At 35.7% G+C, this 25,744-nt stretch overlaps 1 protein-coding gene and 1 long non-coding RNA gene across 4 annotated transcripts in view; one reads left to right on the forward strand and one right to left on the reverse strand.

Annotated features, from left to right (window-relative positions):
• Positions 1 to 23,935, forward strand: part of TET2 (tet methylcytosine dioxygenase 2) — a 133,202-nt gene extending 109,267 nt beyond the window's left edge. For all 3 annotated transcript variants that reach the window (XM_003310400.6, XM_009448088.5, XM_009448087.5), the window contains 5 exons: positions 3,615 to 3,765; positions 5,781 to 5,870; positions 13,760 to 13,897; positions 16,713 to 17,067; positions 19,190 to 23,935. In XM_003310400.6, coding sequence (XP_003310448.3) covers positions 3,615 to 3,765; positions 5,781 to 5,870; positions 13,760 to 13,897; positions 16,713 to 17,067; positions 19,190 to 20,661 — 2,206 coding nt within the window. In that variant the 3' untranslated portion in view covers positions 20,662 to 23,935. The remainder of the gene's footprint in view (positions 1 to 3,614; positions 3,766 to 5,780; positions 5,871 to 13,759; positions 13,898 to 16,712; positions 17,068 to 19,189) is intronic.
• Positions 2,928 to 25,744, reverse strand: part of LOC134809804 (uncharacterized) — a 76,986-nt gene continuing 54,169 nt past the window's right edge. The window contains exons 2-3 of the long non-coding RNA XR_010156331.1: positions 5,170 to 5,342; positions 2,928 to 3,212 (exon numbers count right to left, since the gene is read on the reverse strand). This is a non-coding gene — a long non-coding RNA (uncharacterized LOC134809804). The remainder of the gene's footprint in view (positions 3,213 to 5,169; positions 5,343 to 25,744) is intronic.

Consider the following 25,744-nt stretch of genomic DNA (forward strand, 5'->3'; position numbering starts at 1 on the left):
GTTCCCATATAGCTACATTCCCTCTTTTTACTCTGTGCTATTATACAAATTACATTTTATTTATTTTATGCCCATTAACACAGATTATGTTTTTTCTTTTAAATCAGATTGATATTGTCATTTAAATCAAATATGAGAAAAAGTTACAAACAAAAGTACATATATGATTTCATATTTACCTATGTAATTATCTTTACTGGTGCTCTTTAAGTTCTTAGGTGTATTTGAGGTACTGTCTAGTGTCCTTTCCTTTCAGCCTGAAGTACACATTTAGTATTTTTTGTAGGGCATGCCTGAAAACAATAAACTCTTATTTATCAGAGAATGTCCTAATTTATTATATAATACATTTCTGAAAGATAGTTTTGCAAAATACAGAATTCTTGGTTGGCAGTCTTTTTCTTGTGGTTCTATGTCATTCTACTGCCTTCTGGTCTTCATTGTTTCTGATCAGAGATCAGCTATTAATCTTATTGGGAATCCTGCATACATGATAATCATACAGTTTTCATGATTTTCTTGTGTTGGCTTTCAGCAGTTTGGTTATGATGTTTATATGTATGCATATCTTTGGGTTTATGTTACATGGAGTTAGTTGAGCTTCTTGGACATGTAGATTGATGTTGTTCATCAAATTTGAGAAGTTTTCGGCCATTATTTTTCAAATATTCTTCCTATTCTTTATTCTTCATCCTCTACTTTGGGGACCTGCATTATGTCTATGTTGGTATGCTTTATGGTCTTCCACAGATCTCTGAGGTTCTGTTTATGTTTTCATTTTTCAGACTGAATAATCTCAATTGACTTATCTTCAAGTCCCTTTTTCCCCTCCTTTTCAACTCTGCTATTGAACCCTTCTAATTTTTACTGCAGTTATTACACTTTCAGCTTTAGAATTCTATTTAATAATATCTTTTTCTTGAGTTTATCTCATGTATTTAATAAAATGCTGTAGTCTTACTTTAGTTATTTAAATACAGTTTTCTTTCATTATTTGGGCATACATGAAATAGCTGACTTAAAGTCTTTGTCCAGTGGCCTAACATCTGGACTTTTTCAGGAATAGCCTCTATTGACTACTTTATAGGGGCCATACTTTGTTTCTGTTTCTCTTAATTGTTTAGACATTTTAAACTAATGTAATGGCTGAGAGCAGTGGCTCGTGCCTGTAATCCCAGCACGTTGAGAGGCCAAAGCAGGAGCATCACTTAAGCCCAGGAGTTCAAGACTAGCCTGGGCAGCATAGTGAGACCCTGTCTCTACAAAAATAAAAATAAATAAAATAATATAATCTGGTAAATCTGAAAATCAGATTCTACCCCCTGCCCAGAATATGTTACTGTTTCTGGTGGTTGTTGTTTATTTCTTTTTCTTTTAACTACTCCTATAAAGTTTGTATTGTTTCTCATAGATAGCCATCGAAGTCTTTGCTTGGTTAACTTAGAGGTCAGCTAAGGATTAGACAGAATTCCTTAGGTGCCTGAGATCAATAAGTCAGTCTTTGACAAAGGGGTCTGTATGTGTGTTGGGGCATGCCTTCAACACTCAGCCAGGCTATTTGCAGCTCTGGATTAGCCTTTATTCCCTGCTTGTGCAGAGTCTCAAGGTTAGACTGTGGTGAGAGTTTAGGGCTTTCTGAGGTCTTTTGTGGGCCCTACATTTGCATGTGGCTTTCTAAATTCCCAGGAATATATTTTCAAAGCCTCCTGTGGATCATCTCATTTCCCAGGTAATTTACTTTTAAGCTTTTTTAGTTATCTTATGTTTTGCTCCAGTTATTAGCTACACCTGAGTCAGTGACAATATTCAACAGCTGCCTATGATTATTTGACAAATGCCTCTGTGGAAAAGGTGGTTAACACTAGGTGAACTCCAAGTTAGATAAAGTAAAGATAACCTTACTAGTGGGATCTTCCAGGAAACTACCAAATAGGTCAAATAATGTAAGGTCTCTGTGAATGGGACTTTAGAGTATATCCAACCAATCTAGAGTATATCCAACCAATCTGGCCTCCTCCAGTGGCAGCCTGGCTGCTGCTTTTCATAATAAATGTGGGCTGTTTTGATTTGAAGGCTACCATAGAGCTGTGGGGAAAGTTAAAATACCACAGAGCTCACTCTTCTCACTGAAATCCTGTCTTTTTTTCCCTTGAACAAATTCTCCCTATATTGCTGCAAGCTTTTTGCTAATTTCCAGATCTGAAAAAGCTGATTCTGACGATATTTATCAGTACTTTTATTGCTTTTATGGAGGATAAAATTTTCAGAGATCCTTATTCTGCCATTTTTGCTGACATGTGTAAAGTGATCATTTCTAATTGTAAAATTCCTTTTGCACTTATTAGCTGGAATATTTTACAGGACTTTTCCTCATCAACCGTTAGTTACCATTTAATATAGTTTGTAAGAATGATAGAATAAATGCATGGCAAGAATCTTTACTTCTCAAATTTCAGAGATTTTGATGGGAAATTATATTTAGAGACCACAATCAGTGTCTAGATGTGCTCCCTGCTATGGAGGTGTCATTACTTTTAGGCTTTTTTAATGGGCAAATACATGAAGTAATTATTTTTTAGAAAGAAAATCTGAGATTAACTCAAATCATTAATTCATACTGTTTTTTCCTATTCATAGTTGACAGAGTATTATTATCTTTTGTTCTGCTTCTCTTGTACACTGAAATTCTTGGTTTTTGATATTAACAATCATTTATTTATATCACAATATACATACATTAATTTAAAAATAATTTACAGTGCTACCTGAATATTTTTTCTTGTAAGTTGTTTTATCTCTCTTTGCTTACTTGTATGTTTGTTTATTGTCATTAGAATATATCAAACTAGGGCTATAAAGCTGTAATACTATATTTTAGCCAGAAACTAGGACCTAGCACTCAAATGCCCATCAATGGTAGAATAATTCATTTGTCACATTTTTATAAGATGGAATATGGTACTCAATGAAAATGAATAAAGTACAACTACATGCAGTGATTTGGATGGATATCCCAAACATAATGGAAAAAGCACACACAAATAAGCTTATATTATATAATTCCATATACCTATGTATATATCAAGTATAAAAGTAGGCAAAACAAGCCACTGATGGTGGCACACACCTATAGTTCCAGCTATTTGGGAGGCGGGAAGATCACTTGAGCCCAGAAGTTCAGGTTCAACCTGAGCAACATAGCAAGACCCCATCTGTAAAAAAGAAAGCATTATTAACATAAAAATAGGCAGAACTACTATATTCTTAGAGAAGTTACTGTTAGGGAGACAGACAGTGAGTGACTGAAAGGCAAAATGAGGGGAAATTCCAGGGGATAGTAAATATTTTGTTTCTTAGTGTGGGTTCTACTTAACTGGGTATTTTCCATTTGTAAACTGTAAAATTATGTGCACTTTTCTGTATGTGTATTACATTGCAATAAAATTGTTTTAAAGTCAATTGAAATAGTTCTGTGTGTGGTTATGCCACAGCTTAATACAGAGTTAGATTAGACTTCTTTTCAAACTCATTTTGCATATAGACACCTATAATATCAGCTGCACAGCCTATATAATGCTATCCATAGCAATGAATTTGGTCTTTTGATTTTTCAGGAGAACTTGCGCCTGTCAGGGGCTGGATCCAGAAACCTGTGGTGCCTCCTTCTCTTTTGGTTGTTCATGGAGCATGTACTACAATGGATGTAAGTTTGCCAGAAGCAAGATCCCAAGGAAGTTTAAGCTGCTTGGGGATGACCCAAAAGAGGTTTGTTTACTTCCTGATGTATAATCACTTTATTTTTCATAGAGAATTCATTAGCATAGATGAAGTGAACAATATGACATATCTTGGTAAGCTCTTATTAATCAAAGTTTTTCCCAAACTGTAGATACACACTATTTTTTAAGTTGGTATAATAATCATATTATGCCAAAATAATAGATAAAATTTGAGCAACAAAAACTTCCTCTTTGGTCTTTTATGTTAATTCCAAAGTTTTAAAGGGGTGTCACTTCATTGTTAAAACTAAATGAGAATTGGTGATGTTTTTCATATTTTGACTCTGAATTATGGAAGTTACATAAGTACTACATTCAGAAAAGACCATTTTTAGTCACATTTATGTGCAATGAGATTCAAATAATTTAAAGTCACTGTAATGAATGCATTTAATAAAGTCACTGTAATGAATGCATTTAATAAAGTCACTGTAATGAATGCATTTAAGTAACTAAAACATTTAGATTTTAATATAACTCTGTAATGGAAATAAATGGACACTAATTTCTCACTGAAGTCATTGGTTTTTGTCTTGTCTCTAGAATACATATTTCTTAAAATATAATTTGCAAATTGATAAATTTAACAACTTTTGGGTGGCATGTAGTCTAGAGTATAGATACTTCTTGACTTATGAGGAGACTACATTCCTATAAATCCGTTGTAAAATGAAAATCCATTTAATACCCCCAATAAACCCATCCTAAAGTAAAAAAAAAAACCAAGCCATTATAGGTCAGAGACTGTCTCTGTACTAATTGAATGATTAGAAAACCTCAGTATATTTAGCATTTAGCCATGACCACATTTTCAGTCATTCTATACACTTACAATTATCTTTTGAATTTCGAATACAATTAAAATATTTCCATACTATAGATATTATAACATTGATGAGTCCCTTTAAATGAAGAATGTGTTAACCTTATTAAGCTTTCACTTACTATTATAGTCACAGTTAATAAAGCAAGTGCAAAAACTCCTGAAATCACAGTATAAGTTTTTTAAAGGATGTTTTCAATAATTAAAGTTTCCTTAAATGTGCGAGACATCATTTCATAAGACAAGAATATGAATAACTTAATGAAAAGTACTGATTTTGCATGCTGTCATTTTAATTTTCTACAGATAACTTTTTTTTTAACCACTGTTTTATCAAGTGATAAATGTTTATCACTTTCACGAGGTTTCATGTAAACCAAATCCAGAGGATACCAAGTAACTTATTGCCTCTGTTGGGTAGGAGAGCTCTGTTCAGAAACCTCCTCACCTTCTAAAATTTACATCTCTGCCAGGTGGTTATGTCTCACAACTTTTTTTTTTAGAGAAATATCAATCTGAAATGAAGACTTCTAAGTATAAATGGAGCAGCTAAATATGATCACCTACCATTTTTTAACAGTATATTACTTGGAAAATCTGTTCTTCGTGAGCAGGGCAGGTCGGGGTGTAACTGAGCATTTCCCCTTTCAAGTAAATTCTGCAAAGGTTTTCATGTATCCTGCATTCTAGTTCTGAAGCATTTTATCCATATTTGAAGTATCCAGTAAATTTTAGTTGCTCTATGGAGAGATCATTCCAAATTATTTAAATACTATCTTTATAAACATAAAATGTAAAGATTAGAAATAGACAAATTAAGCTAAATAAGTTCTTTTAATAGTTCATCTTCCTTGGTAGCTAAAAAATGTGACCTCTTTAAGACCATATGGCTTAATTCCCCTAACCCTACTCCTGGCACAGGCTTGTGTGTATAAAATGCAAAATATCTGCATGCAGTTAGAAAATCAATCTTATGAAAAAAACAAATAGCTAGGTATTTACTAGCACATATGAAATTAAATGATAGTCATGTTTTAAAGATGCTTTATTTAGTAATAAAGGCACCATATATTGTGTTTGGGATTCAAAATGTAAGGGGAATAATCTAACTGATAGTCTCTTTTACATAGAGAAAATGGACTTAGAATTTAATATGTAGAATTATTCGCTTTATACAGGAAGAGAAACTGGAGTCTCATTTGCAAAACCTGTCCACTCTTATGGCACCAACATATAAGAAACTTGCACCTGATGCATATAATAATCAGGTAAGTTTAAATAATCATTGGCAGCAATTGTAACAACTTACTTGTTACTAATGACCTATGTCCAAAAATATTTTTGAAACAATGATTTTTAAATATTATTCTAACTTTTCCTCTTAATTGTTGAAACCACTGCAGTGTTCAGTTTCGAGTATATAAAAATTATACCATACAAAAGTACATTTTTTTTGTCTTTTAGCTGTAAAGACATGCGCTTTTAAAAGTCACAGGCTGTTCTATCTACTAATCTTGTTCTCATATGAATAATTTTGTTTCTGTAAACAGACTATGGAGATTACATCAAAATTATGTGGCCCAAGCTATAGGTTCTAACTACCTATTTTTACTGCAAGTCTATAAGTATAAATGAGTATTCATAAGAATTTATAGACGTACAAATATTCACATAAAGCTATGCATATACTAACATTGTAAGTATATATATTTGGGTCCAGATGTGTCAGATTTTGCCAGATCTTCCTTTTTTGTTTGACCTTGACTTCATACACCAAGTAAAAACATTTTTTTTTTCTATTTTACATGTGTATTCTAAACTATAGCTAGTTAAGACAGGTAGATGATTTGGTCAGAAATCTCTCATCATGAAGGCAAAAAACTAAAATCTTCACTGTTTCAGTAACATCAACAACAAAAGCATTAAGTGAAAGTCTATTACAAACTAAACACTGTGTTTAGTCACTGGGAACATAAAGGTGAGCAGTGCCATCTCTGTCTGTCTTTAAGAATTCCGTCTTTGCTGGGTACGGTGGCTCACACCTTTAATCCCAACACTTTGGGAGGCCAAGGCAGGTGGATCACCCGAGGTCAGGAGTTCTAGACCAGCCTGATCAACATGGAGGAACCCTGTCTCTACTAAAAATACAAAATTAGCTGGGTGTGGTGGCAGGCACCTGTAATCCCAGCTACTCGGAAGGCTAAGGCAGGAGAATAGCTTGAACCTGGGAGGTGGAGGTTGCAGTGAGCCGAAGTCAAACCATTGCACTCCAGCCTAGGCAACAAGAGCGAAACTCCATCTCAAAAAAAAAAAAAATTCATCTTTAACTGGGTGCGGTAGTTTATGCCTGTAATCCCAGCTACCCAGGAGACCAGGAGTCTGAGGCTGCGGTGAGCCATGATTGCATCACTGTGCTCCATCCTGGGTGACAAAGATGACCCAGATTCTAAAAAAAAAAGCAAAAAACAAAAGAATTCCTTCTTTAGTAGAGACAGAGACATATAAAATAAATAGCAATTTTAGAATTACACAGTTCCAGCTGGAATAGAAGTATGTGCACATTTCTAAAAAAATTTTTCTAAAAACCCCAAAAGTAGACTAGATGTCACAAGCAGCCTTAGATGCTAAATAAAGATCTTTGAACTTTATTCTGTAGGTAACCATTGGGCTGTTTCAAGTGTGTATTGGGGATGGAAGGGTAAAGTGATGTAATTCGTATTTTGAAAAATTTACTTAAAAGCCAAGTAAGGGAAATATAACTTAAATCTATGTAAGATTAGAGAGAGAAGAAAGCTATTGCAATCATTGGGCAAGAGATTTTAAGGACCTAAAGAAATGGCAGGAATTAAGTATGTACACTAACTAAGGTGGAGCTTAGAGAACTTGGTGACTAGATGTATGGATGAGAAAAGAATTTGGAGATACAACAAATTTCCAGTTTGGACAGGTAGTTCTATTAACTAGTATCAGAAATTGGTAAGAAATAGTAAGTTTTGGGATGGGGAGAAGATATCAAAATTTTGGACATGCTAGGCTTCTAGGTTAATTAGATGGAGAATCAGGAGAAAAATTCAGGCTAGCACTGTAGATTTGAGAGTCAGAATGCTGGCAGGACTTAAAGTTGAATACATAGGAATGAAAGGAGGTTTTCAAAGTAGAGATTATAAAGAGGACACAGGGCTGATGATGGGATTCTGGAGCCATCAATCATTTTAGGCATGAGTGGAGGAAGAGAAGCCAATGAAGTAAGAACTGGGGGAGGGAGTAGAAGAAATGTAGTAGGAAAAGTGAAAGAGGGAGATGGATGGATGGAGGAAAGCTGGAATGATGAGAAGACACCCAGAGCAGAGTATACAGGAGCAATAGGTATGGGGCTCTGGGATGGGTGCTCTGTCATTTACTTGATAATATTAAAGACTCTCGTGGGATTAGATTAGTTTACACAGCAGACATGGACAAGGGACTAATCCTAAAATGATTTAGCTACTCTTCTTTTCCACTGTGGACTTTAACAGTCCCAAACAAACTTTTTTTTTTGGTTCGAACAATAGAGGCAAATTAAATGATGATCTATTTGTAAGTTATTTTATGTCATAAATTATGTTTTTAGAAATGTGTATGAATATCTATGAAAAGTTTTTAAACACTATTAATAGTTGGATTAATACTGTTATTTTGTTTAGCTAGTATCACAAAGTATAAGGAGTGCTTTGATACTGTTGTAAAAGTTTAATTCTCAGCAAGAACTTCTGAAATAAATCAAGCTATAAAAATAAATAAGTGAATGAGTCTATGTTGCTAGATTTAAAGTTGGGTCATTTTCTATTAAATGAATTTTTAATAGGTGCTGTTAATCAAATGGCTTTACTTGAGGAAAGAGGCAGAATAACAAAGCATTGATGTTCTTTTTGCTCCCTTGATTCTTATTATGGACTGTCTCATACTTGAAACTATTTTATACATTTCCTAAAACTTAAGTACCCAAAATATGAAGCCATCAAATATGTTCAAGTTTTAATATTTATATATGAAACAATGTGTTGATGTAATGTCTAGATAAATTAAGTCAATTAATAGTTGTAAATGGATGAGATGCTTCTGAATGGATAAAATATTTTTATATTGCATGGTAGGTACTATTGGTAATATTCATCCATGTATGTTAATATGCTTTAGAGATCAAAATAATAGCCATGTGATGTTTCCACACAGTACACGGGAAGACCATTTGATGTTATAGATGCTGTCATAAAACCTACTATTTGATCTTTACCTCCTTTCCCCAACTGAGTGTCTTATCTCTATTTCTCACATCTGAATATTCTTCCTTGCTTTATTCCTTGATTTCATGAAGTCTTATTGCTAAAGTTTAGTTGGCTCTCCACAGCATCTCTTCTGTCAGTCCCATGGAATTAGAGCTTCAGTTTTCTCAACTTAAATGTCCTTTCTTCATGTCTATCCAGTAGACATATATTTGGCTCTGTCTTTTCTATGCCTGCCTTACAATTTAACAGTAGACCTGAAATAGCAGGTGTCAATCTCAAAATCGTGTGCTGTTTATCATACATGAAGATGACATTTTAGACAAATGCTTCTAAGAGAGCTTTCTATGAAGATGGAAATATTCTCTATTTATGCTGTTCAGTGTAATAGGCACCAGCCACATGTGGTTGTTATTTAACAGTTGATACGTGGCTAGTGTAATTGAGTTTAAATTAATGTAAAAATTAACAAAAACAGCCACATGTGGATAATGGTTACCATAGTGAACAGCACAACCTTAGACCATGAGAAAGTTATGCAAATAGAGGTAAGACACTCAGTTGGGGAAAGGAGGTAAAGATCAAATAGTAGGTTTTATGACAGCATCTATAACATCAAATGGTCTTCCCGTGTACTGTGTGGAAACATTACATGGCTATTATTTTGATCTCTAAATGTCTTCCAGACATTTAGATGGATTTCCAGCAATTCATTCACAAAATCCTGCATGGTATTTTTTAGGAGATGGCATAAGTGTAATTTCTAGCTGATTATATATCTGTTTTTGTTCAAGGAACAGAATAAAGCTAACTAGACCACAGCATGAACTGAACGGCCACAAAGCACACATCTATGTTAAAGAGTAGTTGGTACCTTCATTTTCCTTTGGCCAAAGTTTTATGAGGTTAGATAGACAAATACATATATGAATCCAACAGTAAATAATATGAAGCCACCACAAACTTTTATCCTAATGCAAGTTCATCTTCTAGCCATGATGGAGTAAACAGAGACTACATATGCCTTTACACATTTAAGAAAAAACTGACAAAATATATGAAACAATGGTTTTTAGACATAGAATAAGAAATTCAAGAGACAGTGGCACCAGAGAGAAAGGAAGTAAAAAGGTGAACCTATAAATACCCCAGTTTACTTCCTGAAGAGAGTATTAGGCTCCAGTGTAGCCAGTAGGAACCCAAACACACCCAGCATTATCTCTGTATTAAGGAGACAAAGTTCAAAATTTGGAGAGGCCAAGGTGACGAGAGTTCACTATTCAGAATATCAGAGAGGAGAGAGTGTTATTGAGAAGAGCTCCAGAGACCTGCGGAGGGTTCTGATCCAGTCTTCAGCTGAGTATTAAACAGCACATGCATGTGAAAAAACTGCCAAGGCTAGGTAGGGAAAGAACCATCAGAAGAAGCAGGCAGAATAATCCCTTGATCTCACACAGGACCTGGAATAGTTCTTGATCATACCAGCCAGACGGAGAAGACTTCATAATACTATTCATAATTGTATTGCCTTGGTAGTAGAAGTAAATTTGGCTGTTCTGACCTCATCTAAAAATGCTTAAAATGAAAACATAGCAGGACCAAACTGATTCTAAGTAATTTAACTGCATCACAGTACAAAAATTAAAAAAAAAAATCTACCAACAAGGTAAAATTTATAGTCTAGCATTCCATCAGAAAATACAAGGCATACAAAGAAAAAAGAAAATATAACCTTTACTGGGGAACAGGAAGAAATCAATCAATAAAAATAGTCCCAGAACTGACATATGTGATACAATATGTAGATAAGTTCATTAAAATGGCTATCATATTTCATATGTTAAAATGCCAGAGGAAAGCATGAGAGTGATAAGGAAAGATCAGAAGATATTAAAATACCCTACAATGACCTTCTAGAAGTGAAAAATATATATCTAGATTAAAAATACACTAGGTGGAATTAACAGATTAAGGAACTTGAAGACATAGTAATAGAAATTTTTCAATATAAAGAAAAAACTGAAAAAAATGAATATATAAAAGACCTATTAGCCAATATTGTTACACTAATATATGTGTAATTGGAGTACCAGAAGGAGGTGGGAGACAGAAAAATATTTAAAGAAACAATGGCCAAATTTTTTTCAGATTTGTTCAAAACTGTGAACCCACAGATCTCAGCAGCTCAGCAAACCCCAGATTAAAAAACAAAGACATAAAAAAAGACTATCAAAAATTTATAATCAACTTGCTTACAATCTGTGATAAAGAGAAACTCAGAAAGGCAAATGGAGAAAAAAGGACATATTACACTAGGTGGGAAAAAATAAGACAGGAGACTTCATTCAGAAAAAGGCAAGAGAGAAAATGTAAGAGAAACATCTTTAACATACTAAAAGAAAAAAGACTCTCCACCCAGAAATATATAACCAATGAAAACAACTCTCAAAAAAGACAGCAAAATAAAGAATATTTTTTCAGACATACAAAAGCTGAAAGAATTCACCACCAGCAAACTAGCACTTTAAAAATGTTAAATGAAATCCTTCAGGAAGAAAGAACATGATACCAGACAGAAATCCAGATCAACATAATGAAATGAACAGTATCAAAAGTAGTAAACATGGTTAAAAGACTTTTTAAAAAATGATAACTTGCTATCTTAAAAATATATTAACAATGTATTATGAGGTTTATAACGTAGAAGTAGCACAGAGGCTGAGGAATTGAAAGTATATTATTGTAAAGTACTTATACGATATGTGGACTGGGTATATTACTTGGCTGTAAACTGTGAGACGTTAGAGTACACTGTATACCTTAAACCACTAAAAAAAAAAAAAAAAGTATATAGCTAATCAGCCAGTAAAGACAGAAAAATGAAATCAATCCAAAAATGTTTTTAAAAATATATAGGACCAAAAAAAGATAAATATAAAAATAAAACAAATAGCAAGATGGTTTATTTAAACCCAACTGTATCAACAACCACATTAAATGTAAATGGTTTTAACACCCCTAATTATAAGGCAGAGCTTGTGATATTGAAAAAAAAGCAAAAACCAAGAAAACCACTTTAAATATAAAGATACAAATAAATTAAAAAGATTTTTAACATAAAAAATGATGTTGAAAAGACATAACAGGAAAAAAATATGATTATTGCAGTAGGTGCAGAAAAACCATTTGATAATATTCAACATTCATAAAAGGAAACTTTCTCAACCTATTAAATACATAAATGGAAAGCCAAAAGCTAATGCTATACTTAGTGGTGAAAGACTAATACTTGACCCCTAAGATAAGGAACAAGACAACAATGTCCATTTTTAACCAACTGCTTCTATTCAACATCAAACTGTAAATTTTAGAAAGTGCAGTAAGGCAATAAATAAAGCAGTCAAGATTGGGCAGGAAAAAATAAAACTGTACTTATTTGCAGATGACATGTTTGTCTACATAAGAAGTCTCAAAAAATCTACCAGAAAATGAAATTAATATATGAATTTAGCAAAGTTGTGAAATACAAAATTCAAGTGTATTTTTATATACTAGCAATAAATAAATCAAAATAAACCATTAAAATAGCATCAAAATATAAAATTCTTAGACATACATTTGACAAAAATGTATAAGATTATATACTGGAAACTAAAACATTGCTGAGATAAATTATAGAAAACTTCAGTAACTGGAGAGATACACTATGTTAATGGATCAAAAGACTAAATATTATTAAGATGTCAGTTCTCCCCAAACTAATCAATATGTTCAATACATGATGTTTCAAAACCTCAGCAGGTTTTTTGAAAGAATTGGACAAGATGGCTGTAAAATATATATACTTGGAAATGCAAAGGACTTGGAATAGTCAAATAATATTTTAAAAGAAGAGCAGAATTTGAGACTATATATTGCATGGTTTTCAGATTTACTGAAATCTATACTTGCTGCTGTCTGTCAAGACAGTTTGATATTGCCCAGGCGCAGTGGCTCACGCCTGTAATTCCAGCACTTTCGGAGGCCGAGGTGGGTGGATCACTTGAGGCCAGGAGTTTTGAGACCAGCCTGGCCAACATGGCAAAACTCTATCTCTAATAAAAATACAAAAACTTAGCGGGGCATGGTGGCGTGTGCTTATAGTCCCAGCTGCTTGGGAGGTTGAGGCCTGAGAATCGCTTGATTCCGGGAGGCAGAGGTTGCAGTGAGCCCAGATCGTGCCACTGCACTCCAGCCTGGGTGACAGAGCGAGACTCTGTCTCAATAAATAAATAAAATTTTTAAAAAGTTTGATATTGACATACCTACATACACACCATTATACACAAGTGGATCAGAATAGAGAATCCTTAAGTAGACCCAACATATATAATATGGTCAATTGATTTTTAACAAAGATGATTCAATTGGGAAGGGATAACCATTTTATCCAGTAGTATCTGAATAGTTGGAAAGCCATAAGGGAAAAAAGGTAATCTTGACCCTTAATTTCACACCATTTATAAAAATTAACTCCAAATAAATCCATTTATATGAAATTCTAGAAAATGAAAATCTGTAGTGATAGATTAGTAGTTGAGAACAAAGCAGGAAGCATGAATTATACAGGGGCATGAGGAAATTTTTAAGAGTAATGAATATGTACTTTATTTTGGTTGTGACAAATATATATCAAAACTCAAATAGCATACTTTATGGCCTCAATAACACTATAAAATAAAAATGTTACCATGTCAAGATATTTGCTCTATTTTGTGTCATTCCATTTTGTTTCTGGATATATATTTAAGTTCAAAACATTTTTTTAAAGTTCTAAATGGTCTAAATACTAGTGAGTTTTCGGTGTAAGAGTAAAACTAACTACTTTCCTATTCACACACACTTTTATTTTTCAGATTGAATATGAACACAGAGCACCAGAGTGCCGTCTGGGTCTGAAGGAAGGCCGTCCATTCTCAGGGGTCACTGCATGTTTGGACTTCTGTGCTCATGCCCACAGAGACTTGCACAACATGCAGAATGGCAGCACATTGGTAAGTTGGGCTGAGGACAGCTTAGCAGCTGTTGAGTCTGTTCTAACACTGCTAATAAAGACATACGCAAGACTGGGTAATTTAAAAAGGAAAGAGATTTAATTGACTCACAGTTCCACATGGCTGTGGAGGCCTCACAATCATAGCTGAAGGCAAATGAGGAGCAAAGTCACATCTTACATGGCGGCAGGCAAGAGAACATGTGCAGGGGAACTCCCCTTTATAAAATCATCAGATCTCATGAGACTTACTCTCCCGAGAACAGCATGGGAAAGATCCGCCCCCATGATTCAATTACCTCCCACTGGGTCCTTCCCAAAACACATGGGAATTTTGGGAGCTACAATTCAAGATGAGATTTAGGTAGGGACACAGCCAGACCATATCAGCAGCATCTCATGTTGAGGAGCAGAACACTGGAATTTAGTAGCATTTGGTTAGAGTAATATGTTGTCTGCAGGTTTCACTGGACAGCAATATTTTCATGAATGAATTCCTGTTGCAAAGTGACCTGCTTTGGCATAACTAGCACTCTCGTGATAGGTTGGCACATTAGTTTCCTGTCAATTGTGTTGACAAGCACATGAGAATCATGGAAATCCTTGGTGTTAATCTAAACCAGTGACTATGCATTGCCAGTTACAGTTAACTTCCAGGAAAATCTCAAAATTCAGTGCCAGTTACCTGGTAGATTGTAATCAGTTAAGCAAAAAGCCATATACAAGCCATTCACCTTACAGAGAGAGAAGCATATTCACCTTACAGAGAGAGAAGCATAAATGAGAAACACATCATCATTGGTCACAGTAACTGTGGTAACCTATTGTAAAAGATTCACAGTGCAAAAGAGCCTGACTACATATTACAGTGGGTAAAATGGATCGGTCTTGTAATTGGAGGCAGTGGTGAGGGGAAAATAGATACATGTTATATATATATATATATATATATTCTATACCAACAAAGGGTTCAGGGTATAATTTTGCATGTAAAGGGATGACCCAGAGTAGAGATAAAGAACAAAATATTCTGTTGAAAAAACTATGAATCAATCAACCTAATGAATTATCAACATGGATGTAGGTGTAGTTGAAGAAGATGGTCAGTGAGAATATGGAAATAGATATCAGGAATTAAAGTCATATTCTAGGGCAGAAAAGCATTCATGGAGGTATTAGATGATAGCTGAAGTAATTTGAAGAAGCTGGTGTGAAGTTTTTGTTGAGAAGCAGAGAAGGTATTAATTTAATGGTCTAGATCAGAGATTGGAAAACTCTTCTCTATAAAGGGCAAGATGGTAAATATTTTAGGGACTGCAGGCCACATAGGATTTCTGTCACATTGCTTGGTGGGGGTTTTTTTGTTTGTTTATTTTGTTTTTTAAAAACTCCTTGAAAATGTAAAAACCATTCTTAGTTTACTGGCCATACAAACACAAGCTGTGAGGCACATTAGCCATAGGTTCTGGTTTCCTAACTTCTGATCCAGAAGAACAAACACAAGGCCTACCAACCACCCCAACATCTAAAATCATCACTAATCATGTACTCAGCACCTGCTCATTATTAGGAGGCTACGCTAGTTTCTGAAAAGCAGAAGTAGTAAATGATAACTGGGGCTATAGTGCATCCTAATATAACCATGTTTCATTCCAGCAAGGTGACAGAGAGTAAGATGATGAGAAGGATGTTTAGAATCAAGAAGAATTTGCCTCTGATAGAGCATGGGTTCTGTGAAGTAAAATGGAAAGGAGCACTAGATAAGAACTGAATAGGGTTAAATATGTATGGGAAAAGTAACAAGGTGCTCAGAGACATGAATTTGAAGACTTCTGTGCAGGAAGTGACAGGCTCATTAATACCATCTCATGTTAAAGTTATTTCTAAAGTCAGTCCATTGTGATCACATTTCTCTCAAGAATATCTTCTAATTTTATTTTAGATCACATTAGATCACATTGTCTCCATTGATCAAAAACACTAAGTACTAAAAAGTTAGTATTTAAAAACCACAAATAATCTTTTACCAAAGCTAGTGTAATTGTGGTAACTAAAGCAAAAAGTACCATTTAATTATCAAAGCAACAGAGGTAGCTTTCCTCCCTCCACCCCTTACCCTTTTCAGAGTACCCACTTATATGGTCATATTTCAGAAAAGAAATGAAGAAAAGAGAAAGTTAGGTTTGACAGAGTACAAAGGAGGAGAGACAAGAGAGTGAAAATAGTATTAAGTTGCATATTACCTATATCAGCCAAATCTTTACATTTTCATTTTTTATATTTTTACTTCAGTTATCTTATGGAAATTTCTTAAACAGAGAGAGTTAGCGTCAGGTATGTGAAAAGACATGAAATTTGTGTTCAGAAGTATGAGATGAGGCAAATGTGATACTACCAAAAACAGAGGAAGTCATTTCGTAGAAAAAACTTTTAGCCTGTTTTTGAAGAGGCTTCACATCTAGCACATCTATTTTTGAAGTGTGAAAAGCAAGAGAGTGCTTCATTTTGGGGGAGTGTTGCTTCTTCCCATAGACAGAAACATATGTGAAGAACAAGGGTCACCACAGCTAACTGTTCCTGATAGACTCAGAGAAAGGGTGGGTGGGCAATGTCAATTTGTCTTATCTCCCTGTACCATTTTGATGCTATTTTCATTAATAACAGGTAGGATGGTTTTATGGTAATATATATGTCACTGATCTGGATCAACTAGGCCACCAACACAAATCTGAATACTGAGAGGAGAAAGATACACACACACACACATTTTCTTTGGGACCTGTAGTTGAGGCTGTAATGTCTTACTTCCCTACCAGGTATGCACTCTCACTAGAGAAGACAATCGAGAATTTGGAGGAAAACCTGAGGATGAGCAGCTTCACGTTCTGCCTTTATACAAAGTCTCTGACGTGGATGAGTTTGGGAGTGTGGAAGCTCAGGAGGAGAAAAAACGGAGTGGTGCCATTCAGGTACTGAGTTCTTTTCGGCGAAAAGTCAGGATGTTAGCAGAGCCAGTCAAGACTTGCCGACAAAGGAAACTAGAAGCCAAGAAAGCTGCAGCTGAAAAGCTTTCCTCCCTGGAGAACAGCTCAAATAAAAATGAAAAGGAAAAGTCAGCCCCATCACGTACAAAACAAACTGAAAATGCAAGCCAGGCTAAACAGTTGGCAGGTAAATTTAATGTAAAGCATTTGTAGATAAATGTGTTGTGTGGTATATTAAAAATGAAAATTATTTTGGTTTTGCCCCCATCAACTTGTAAGTTCTGGGGTACACATGCAGGATGTGCAGGTTTGTTATACAGGTAAACATGTGCCATGGTGATTTGCTGCACAGATCAACCCATTACCTAGGTATTAAGCCCAGCATCTTCCTGATGCACCCCTACCAATAGGCCCCAGTGTGTGTTGTCCCCACTCCCCCACCATGTGTCCATGTGCTCTTATTGTAAAATGAACATTGTTAATTTTGGAAAGTTATATCAATCATGGTCTTAGTTCTGTGCCAGAGTCTTCTCTAAAGTAGCAAGGGCCAGGCTTTGTTCTCAGAGATGGTAATGAGATATTGCACCATCAACATGGAAAACATGGAAAAGTCTGGATTTTATTCTATAATAAACAGCAACTTTTTTTAACAGGTAAGTGATACGATGAAATTCATTGTAATTTGGCAGTAGGCCAAATTAGTAGAGGAGCTAATAGTTTGGAGATAAACACAGTAAACCAGAACTGAGGTAACAAGACCTTGAATTTTGTTGGTTAGTAGCAAAGATATAGCAAAATGATGCAAATGAGCTCTTCCAAAATGGGAAAAAGAAAATACATTGGTGACAAAACACTGGAATGAAAGAGAAGAAAAGTTTAAAGATGACCCCAAAGTTTTAAACCTAAACTTAACCTACTGTTTTAGGTTTCTAAAACAGTACTATTTATTGAAATAAGTTTGAAAATATGATTGAGAGAGAGAGAGGGGAGAATGAAACATTTTTCCTTAGACATGTTGAGTCTGTGGTTTAGGAGGGGTTCTACATGTAGATTATCCTACAAAACTTTTACCCATCAAAATAGATTACAGCTGTAGTAATAACAATAGAACATTATTCATGAATACTAAGTTATTGTCTTTCCATAGCCTCCTGCTTTATGTCTGCAGTTTGTAAAAAGAAAAAAAATCCAAAATTTGGGATGGTATTGGCCTGGCCATTAACAAAAGCAAACCAGTTTGCTTAAAACTAGCCATCTTTGCTGCTTCATGAAGTCAAATTTCTCTACTGATTCATTTCCAAGCTCAGAGGAACTAAGTTAAATAATTTAGAATATGCTAAAGATGCTTGATAAGTGTTTATTGATTGGTTGACTTACACTAAGTAAATACTGTTCACTTAGGTTAGCTGTGAAATATAATCAGATAGAACCTTGTCTCTGCTCCCTTTTAACTGGCTTCTGCAGGTAATAATCCCTTCTGTTCTCAGAACTGCCATTGCAGTTTCATCTATTTGTTCTTAACTCATATGACTTTTTAAAGTGAGGTCAAAACAGAAGTATGACTTTTAAAAGTTTCATTTACAAAGCTGAAAGTTTCTTTAAAGTGTTATCGACAACTGTGTTAATTTCCTTTCTGGAAAGCCTGCTCATAAAGTAGCACTTGTTGATTATATAAGATGCTTTTTGTGTTTAAATACGTGTCATTCTTTTTTTCACAACATTCCCGAATCTTACATAATAAATCTTATTTTAATTATTTAGCAAATTCCATTGCATGCCAGGCAATGAAGAAGTAAAGTAAAATAAAACATTTTCCTTCCCATTTAGGAATTTACTTACCAGTGGGGGTGAAGCGAGGGCTAAAAACATAACTATAATACATTGTGAGTATTGCTTTATCAGATCTATCTTTGCAGTTGAGTATTACAAAAGCACTAGAAGATGAGGTCACAGTGGTCCCTTGAGGAAGGGATGACTACACCAAGGAAGGATAGGGAGAGAGGGAGGAAAAAGGAGGCACTTCAAGCAGAGGCATGTTCAGAAGTTCCAAAGAACATTTTGCTCTCAGTGGAATGGCTTTGGATGTTTATTACATTTTTTTCCACTAAGTTTTGTATTTCTAATGCCTTAGACAAAAAATTGTGCTGGACAATGATCAGAACCCTGACTTTGCTCTTATCTTTGCTTAATGGGTGTTGTATATTCCTAGTGGAGTTTCTTACCTACATTTAAGTATCCTCACTAGCCTTCATAAAATAATCATCAACATCAAAGATACCTGTTTCTGTTCTCTCTTACCCTGTCCACAGAACTTTTGCGACTTTCAGGACCAGTCATGCAGCAGTCCCAGCAGCCCCAGCCTCTACAGAAGCAGCCACCACAGCCCCAGCAGCAGCAGAGACCCCAGCAGCAGCAGCCACATCACCCTCAGACAGAGTCTGTCAACTCTTATTCTGCTTCTGGATCCACCAATCCATACATGAGACGGCCCAATCCAGTTAGTCCTTATCCAAACTCTTCACACACTTCAGATATCTATGGAAGCACCAGCCCTATGAACTTCTATTCCACCTCATCTCAAGCTGCAGGTTCATATTTGAATTCTTCTAATCCCATGAACCCTTACTCTGGGCTTTTGAATCAGAATACCCAATATCCATCATATCAATGCAATGGAAACCTATCAGTGGACAACTGCTCCCCATATCTGGGTTCCTATTCTCCCCAGTCTCAGCCGATGGATCTGTATAGGTATCCAAGCCAAGACCCTCTGTCTAAGCTCAGTCTACCACCCATCCATACACTTTACCAGCCAAGGTTTGGAAATAGCCAGAGTTTTACATCTAAATACTTAGGTTATGGAAACCAAAATATGCAGGGAGATGGTTTCAGCAGTTGTGCCATTAGACCAAATGTACATCATGTAGGGAAATTGCCTCCTTATCCCACTCATGAGATGGATGGCCACTTCATGGGAGCCACCTCTAGATTACCACCCAATCTGAGCAATCCAAACATGGACTATAAAAATGGTGAACATCATTCACCTTCTCACATAATCCATAACTACAGTGCAGCTCCGGGCATGTTCAACAGCTCTCTTCATGCCCTGCATCTCCAAAACAAGGAGAATGACATGCTTTCCCACACAGCTAATGGGTTATCAAAGATGCTTCCAGCTCTTAACCATGATAGAACTGCTTGTGTCCAAGGAGGCTTACACAAATTAAGTGATGCTAATGGTCAGGAAAAGCAGCCATTGGCACCAGTCCAGGGTGTGGCTTCTAGTGCAGAGGACAACGATGAGGTCTGGTCAGACAGCGAGCAGAGCTTTCTGGATCCTGACATTGGGGGAGTGGCCGTGGCTCCAACTCATGGGTCAATTCTCATTGAGTGTGCAAAGCGTGAGCTGCATGCCACAACCCCTTTAAAGAATCCCAATAGGAATCACCCCACCAGGATCTCCCTCGTCTTTTACCAGCATAAGAGCATGAATGAGCCAAAACATGGCTTGGCTCTTTGGGAAGCCAAAATGGCTGAAAAAGCCCGTGAGAAAGAGGAAGAGTGTGAAAAGTATGGCCCAGACTATGTGCCTCAGAAATCCCATGGCAAAAAAGTGAAACGGGAGCCTGCTGAGCCACATGAAACTTCAGGGCCCACTTACCTGCGTTTCATCAAGTCTCTTGCCGAAAGGACCATGTCCGTGACCACAGACTCCACAGTAACTACATCTCCATATGCCTTCACTCGGGTCACAGGGCCTTACAACAGATATATATGATATCACCCCCTTTTGTTGGTTACCTCACTTGAAAAGACCACAACCAACCTGTCAGTAGTATAGTTCTCATGACGTGGGCAGTGGGGAAAGGTCACAGTATTCATGACAAATGTGGTGGGAAAAACCTCAGCTCACCAGCAACAAAAGAGGTTATCTTACCATAGCACTAAATTTTCACTGGCTCCCAAGTGGTCACAGATGGCATCTAGGAAAAGACCAAAGCATTCTATGCAAAAAGAAGGTGGGGAAGAAAGTGTTCCGCAATTTACATTTTTAAACACTGGTTCTATTATTGGACGAGATGATATGTAAATGTGATTTCCCCCCCCCCTTACAACTCTACACATCTGTGACCACTTTTAATAATATTAAGTTTGCATAGTCATGGAACACAAATCAAACAAGTACTGTAGTATTACAGTGACAGGAATCTTAAAATACCATCTGGTGCTGAATATATGATGTACTGAAATACTGGAATTATGGCTTTTTGAAATGCAGTTTTTACTGTAATCTTAATATTAACTTTTATTTATCAAAATAGCTACAGGAAACATGAATAGCAGGAAAACACTGAATTTGTTTGGATGTTCTAAGAAATGGTGCTAAGAAAATGGTGTCTTTAATAGCTAAAAATTTAATGCCTTTATATCATCAAGATGCTATCATCAGTGTACTCCAGTGCCCTTGAATAATAGGGGTACCTTTTCATTCAAGTTTTTATCATAATTACCTATTCTTACACAAGCTTAGTTTTTAAAATGTGGACATTTTAAAGGCCTCTGGATTTTGCTCATCCAGTGAAGTCCTTGTAGGACAATAAACGTATATATGTACATATATACACAAACATGTATATGTGCACACACATGTATATGTATAAATATTTTAAATGGTGTTTTAGAAGCACTTTGTCTACCTAAGCTTTGACAACTTGAACAATGCTAAGGTACTGAGATGTTTAAAAAACAAGTTTACTTTCATTTTAGAATGCAAAGTTGATTTTTTTAAGGAAACAAAGCTTTTAAAATATTTTTGCTTTTAGCCATGCATCTGCTGATGAGCAATTGTGTCCATTTTTAACACAGCCAGTTAAATCCACCATGGGGCTTACTGGATTCAAGGGAATACGTTAGTCCACAAAACATGTTTTCTGGTGCTCATCTCACATGCTATACTGTAAAACAGTTTTATACAAAATTGTATGACAAGTTCATTGCTCAAAAATGTACAGTTTTAAGAATTTTCTATTAACTGCAGGTAATAATTAGCTGCATGCTGCAGACTCAACAAAGCTAGTTCACTGAAGCCTATGCTATTTTATGGATCATATGCTCTTCAGAGAACTGAATGGCAGTCTGCCTTTGTGTTGATAATTATGTACATTGTGACGTTGTCATTTCTTAGCTTAAGTGTCCTCTTTAACAAGAGGATTGAGCAGACTGATGCCTGCATAAGATGAATAAACAGGGTTAGTTCCATGTGAATCTGTCAGTTAAAAAGAAACAAAAACAGGCAGCTGGTTTGCTGTGGTGGTTTTAAATCATTAATTTGTATAAAGAAGTGAAAGAGTTGTATAGTAAATTAAATTGTAAACAAAACTTTTTTAATGCAATGCTTTAGTATTTTAGTACTGTAAAAAAATTAAATATATACATATATATATATATGAGTTTGAAGCAGAATTCACATCATGATGGTGCTACTCAGCCTGCTACAAATATATCATAATGTGAGCTAAGAATTCATTAAATGTTTGAGTGATGTTCCTACTTGTCATATACCTCAACACTAGTTTGGCAATAGGATATTGAACTGAGAGTGAAAGCATTGTGTACCATCATTTTTTTCCAAGTCCTTTTTTTTATTGTTAAAAAAAAAAGCATACCTTTTTTCAATACTTGATTTCTTAGCAAGTATAACTTGAACTTCAACCTTTTTGTTCTAAAAATTCAGGGATATTTCAGCTCATGTTCTCCCTATGCCAACATGTCACCTGTGTTTATGTAAAATTGTTGTAGGTTAATAAATATATTCTTTGTCAGGGATTTAACCCTTTTATTTTGAATCCCTTCTATTTTACTTGTACATGTACTGATGTAACTAAAACTAATTTTGTAAATCTGTTGGCTCTTTTTATTGTAAAGAAAAGCATTTTAAAAGTTTGAGGAATCTTTTGACTGTTTCAAGCAGGAAAAAAAAATTACATGAAAATAGAATGCACTGAGTTGATAAAGGGAAAAATTGTAAGGCAGGAGTTTGGCAAGTGGCTGTTGGCCAGAGACTTACTTTTAACTCTCTAAATGAAGTTTTTTTGATCCTGTAATCACTGAAGGTACATACTCCATGTGGACTTCCCTTAAACAGGCAAACACCTACAGGTATGGTGTGCAATAGATTGTACAATTACATTTATTTTGGCCTAAATACATTTTTGCTTACTAGTATTTAAAATAAATTCTTAATCAGAGGAGGCCTTTGGGTTTTAGTGGTCAAATCTTTGTAAGCTGGCTTTTGTCTTTTTAAAAAATTTCTTGAATTTGTGGTTGTGTCCAATTTGCAAACATTTCCAAAAATGTTTGCTTTGCTTACAAACCACATGATTTTAATGTTTTTTGTATACCATAATATCTAGCCCCAAACATTTGATTACTACATGTGCATTGGTGATTTTGATCATCCATTCTTAATATTTGATTTCTGTGTCACCTACTGTCATTTGTTAAACTGCTGGCCAACAAGAACAGGAAGTATAGTTTGGGGGGTTGGGGAAAGGTTACATAAGGAAGAGAAGAAATTGAGTGGCATATTGTAAATATCAGATCTATAATTGTAAATATAAAACCTGCCTCAGTTAGAATGAATGGAAAGCAGATCTACAGTTTGCTAATATAGGAATATCAGGTTGACTATATAGCCATACTTGAAAATGCTTCTGAGTGGTGTCAACTTTACTTGAATGAATTTTTCATCTTGATTGACGCACAGTGATGTACAGTTCACTTCTGAAGCTAGTGGTTAACTTGTGTAGGAAACTTTTGCAGTTTGACACTAAGATAACTTCTATGTGCATTTTTCTATGCTTTTTTAAAAACTAGTTTCATTTCATTTTCATGAGATGTTTGGTTTATAAGATCTGAGGATGGTTATAAATACTGTAAGTATTGTAATGTTATGAATGCAGGTTATTTGAAAGCTGTTTATTATTATATCATTCCTGATAATGCTATGTGAGTGTTTTTAATAAAATTTATATTTATTTAATGCACTCTAAGTGTTGTCTTCCTGAAGTTTTTTTGGTGCTTGAATGACTGCCCCCTCAATGAAGAAAAGGGAATAAAAAATAATTTTTAAAGACACTTTTAAGATAGTTAGTCTTATGTTAAACTATATCTAAGATAATACCCAAATAATTAAGGCCGAAGTATTTCTCTGGTTAAATGGTGTAGATATTCACTCACTTTTCCTTCCAACTAACTTGTTAGTGTATTCACTTTGCATGTGTAGACAGTGTAAATCAGATAGAGAATAAAGCACCTCTAATCTTAGATTGCCCCCTCCAGTGTTTTGTGAAGGGTTTCAGTGGTATAGCAGGTGCACTAAGGTTGAATTCATATTGCTTAGAACTAAGGCCAACTCTGTTTTCAGACTCTCACCTTCCACTTCTTGCCTACTCTTCTTAAGGGAAGATACTTCTTCCTGTACATCAGAAAGGCAGGGTGGTAGGCTGGAGGAATGGGGAGAGGAGGCCTGGAAGGTATCAGACAAATATACTTGTCCTCATCTAGTCCCACATGGCTTCAAGGAGCTTGAGGCTAAATCATCCTCATCTCTACCCATTCTCTGCCATGTGAATCATCCCATACATAATATCAGTGCACTCCAGCTGAAACACTTCCTAGAACCACAAGATGCTAAACAATAGTTGTGGGAACCTTCCAGCCCTCCGTTCCTTCCCAAATTGGCAGAGAAATCATTTTCATCATGCATGAAGTAAAGGAATTCCCTTTCTCACATTTCTCGCTGTTCAGCCTGGGCCAAATCTGATTCAAATAGTGCAACCCAGGAAATGACTACCATTTAGTAACCTCTGAGCTTATTGACTGGGAGATTCCTTCAGGACTCTGCAAGCCAGGATATTAAGAGAAGCCACAACATCACTGTTAAAACACAATGATCTAATGACTTGGCTTTTGTTTTAATTTCAACCCTCTGAGCACATTGTCAACCCTCATTTCACCATCCATCATCTGGCTGAACCTTGGGAACCTCCCACTCCACATTTGCAAGTCTCCACTGCCCAGGGCAGGGAGAATTTTAGACTCCACAAGCTCAAAAGCCTTTCCTGCTAGAGCCCCATTCTGCTAGGATCTCTACTAGTGGAGGCTGGTGATGCTAGCACACCATAAATGAACGTGTGGGAAGGCCTGCTGATTCTGAGCCTGCAGGTGGACTTGAACAGGGGAAACAGCTGGAAATGACAGATGAGCCAGCATTCACAAAGCTTTATTGGCCCCTTGCCTCTCCTGGAAAGACATAACAAGGTCAAACCTTTTCTTGTAGGCACACACAGCTGCCCTGTCACACAGTACCACCCGTTTCTTCCTCACTTTTTTTCAGTTGGTTTATCATAAAAATCCTTCCACTATGGTTAATTCTAGCTTATCTTTGAGTCCTGCCTGATTCCACTGCCCAGCTCTCATCAGCTGTGTAAGAGCCAGACTTACTTAGTGAGGAAAGTCATTTTTCAACAAGGCACCACCTAATCCGTAGAGTGTGGAGAATTTTAGATTGATTTTGTTGGTTTAAAGGCCATCTGGAGGCGAGTATCAAAAAAAGAAAAAAGGGTGTGGGGAAGCATCTTTTCTTCCCTTAATTGATTTGAGGGAAGTGCTTGTTTCATGAAGACACTTGTTTATTAACTTCAATCACCCAACTTATCCGTAAGGAGTCAGGGACTTTATCTGCCCCACCCCCATTGCCCCCCTCCCCCAATACACTCAAAGTTGTTGAAAGGATGAAAAAGTGTTCACAAAAGATGCTTAGAATTAACTCATTTATGTTATTTTGGTTTTACTAGGAG

The sequence above is a fragment of the Pan troglodytes genome, chromosome 3, assembly GCF_028858775.2.
Source record: "Pan troglodytes isolate AG18354 chromosome 3, NHGRI_mPanTro3-v2.0_pri, whole genome shotgun sequence".
Classification (NCBI taxonomy): Eukaryota; Metazoa; Chordata; class Mammalia; order Primates; family Hominidae; genus Pan; species Pan troglodytes.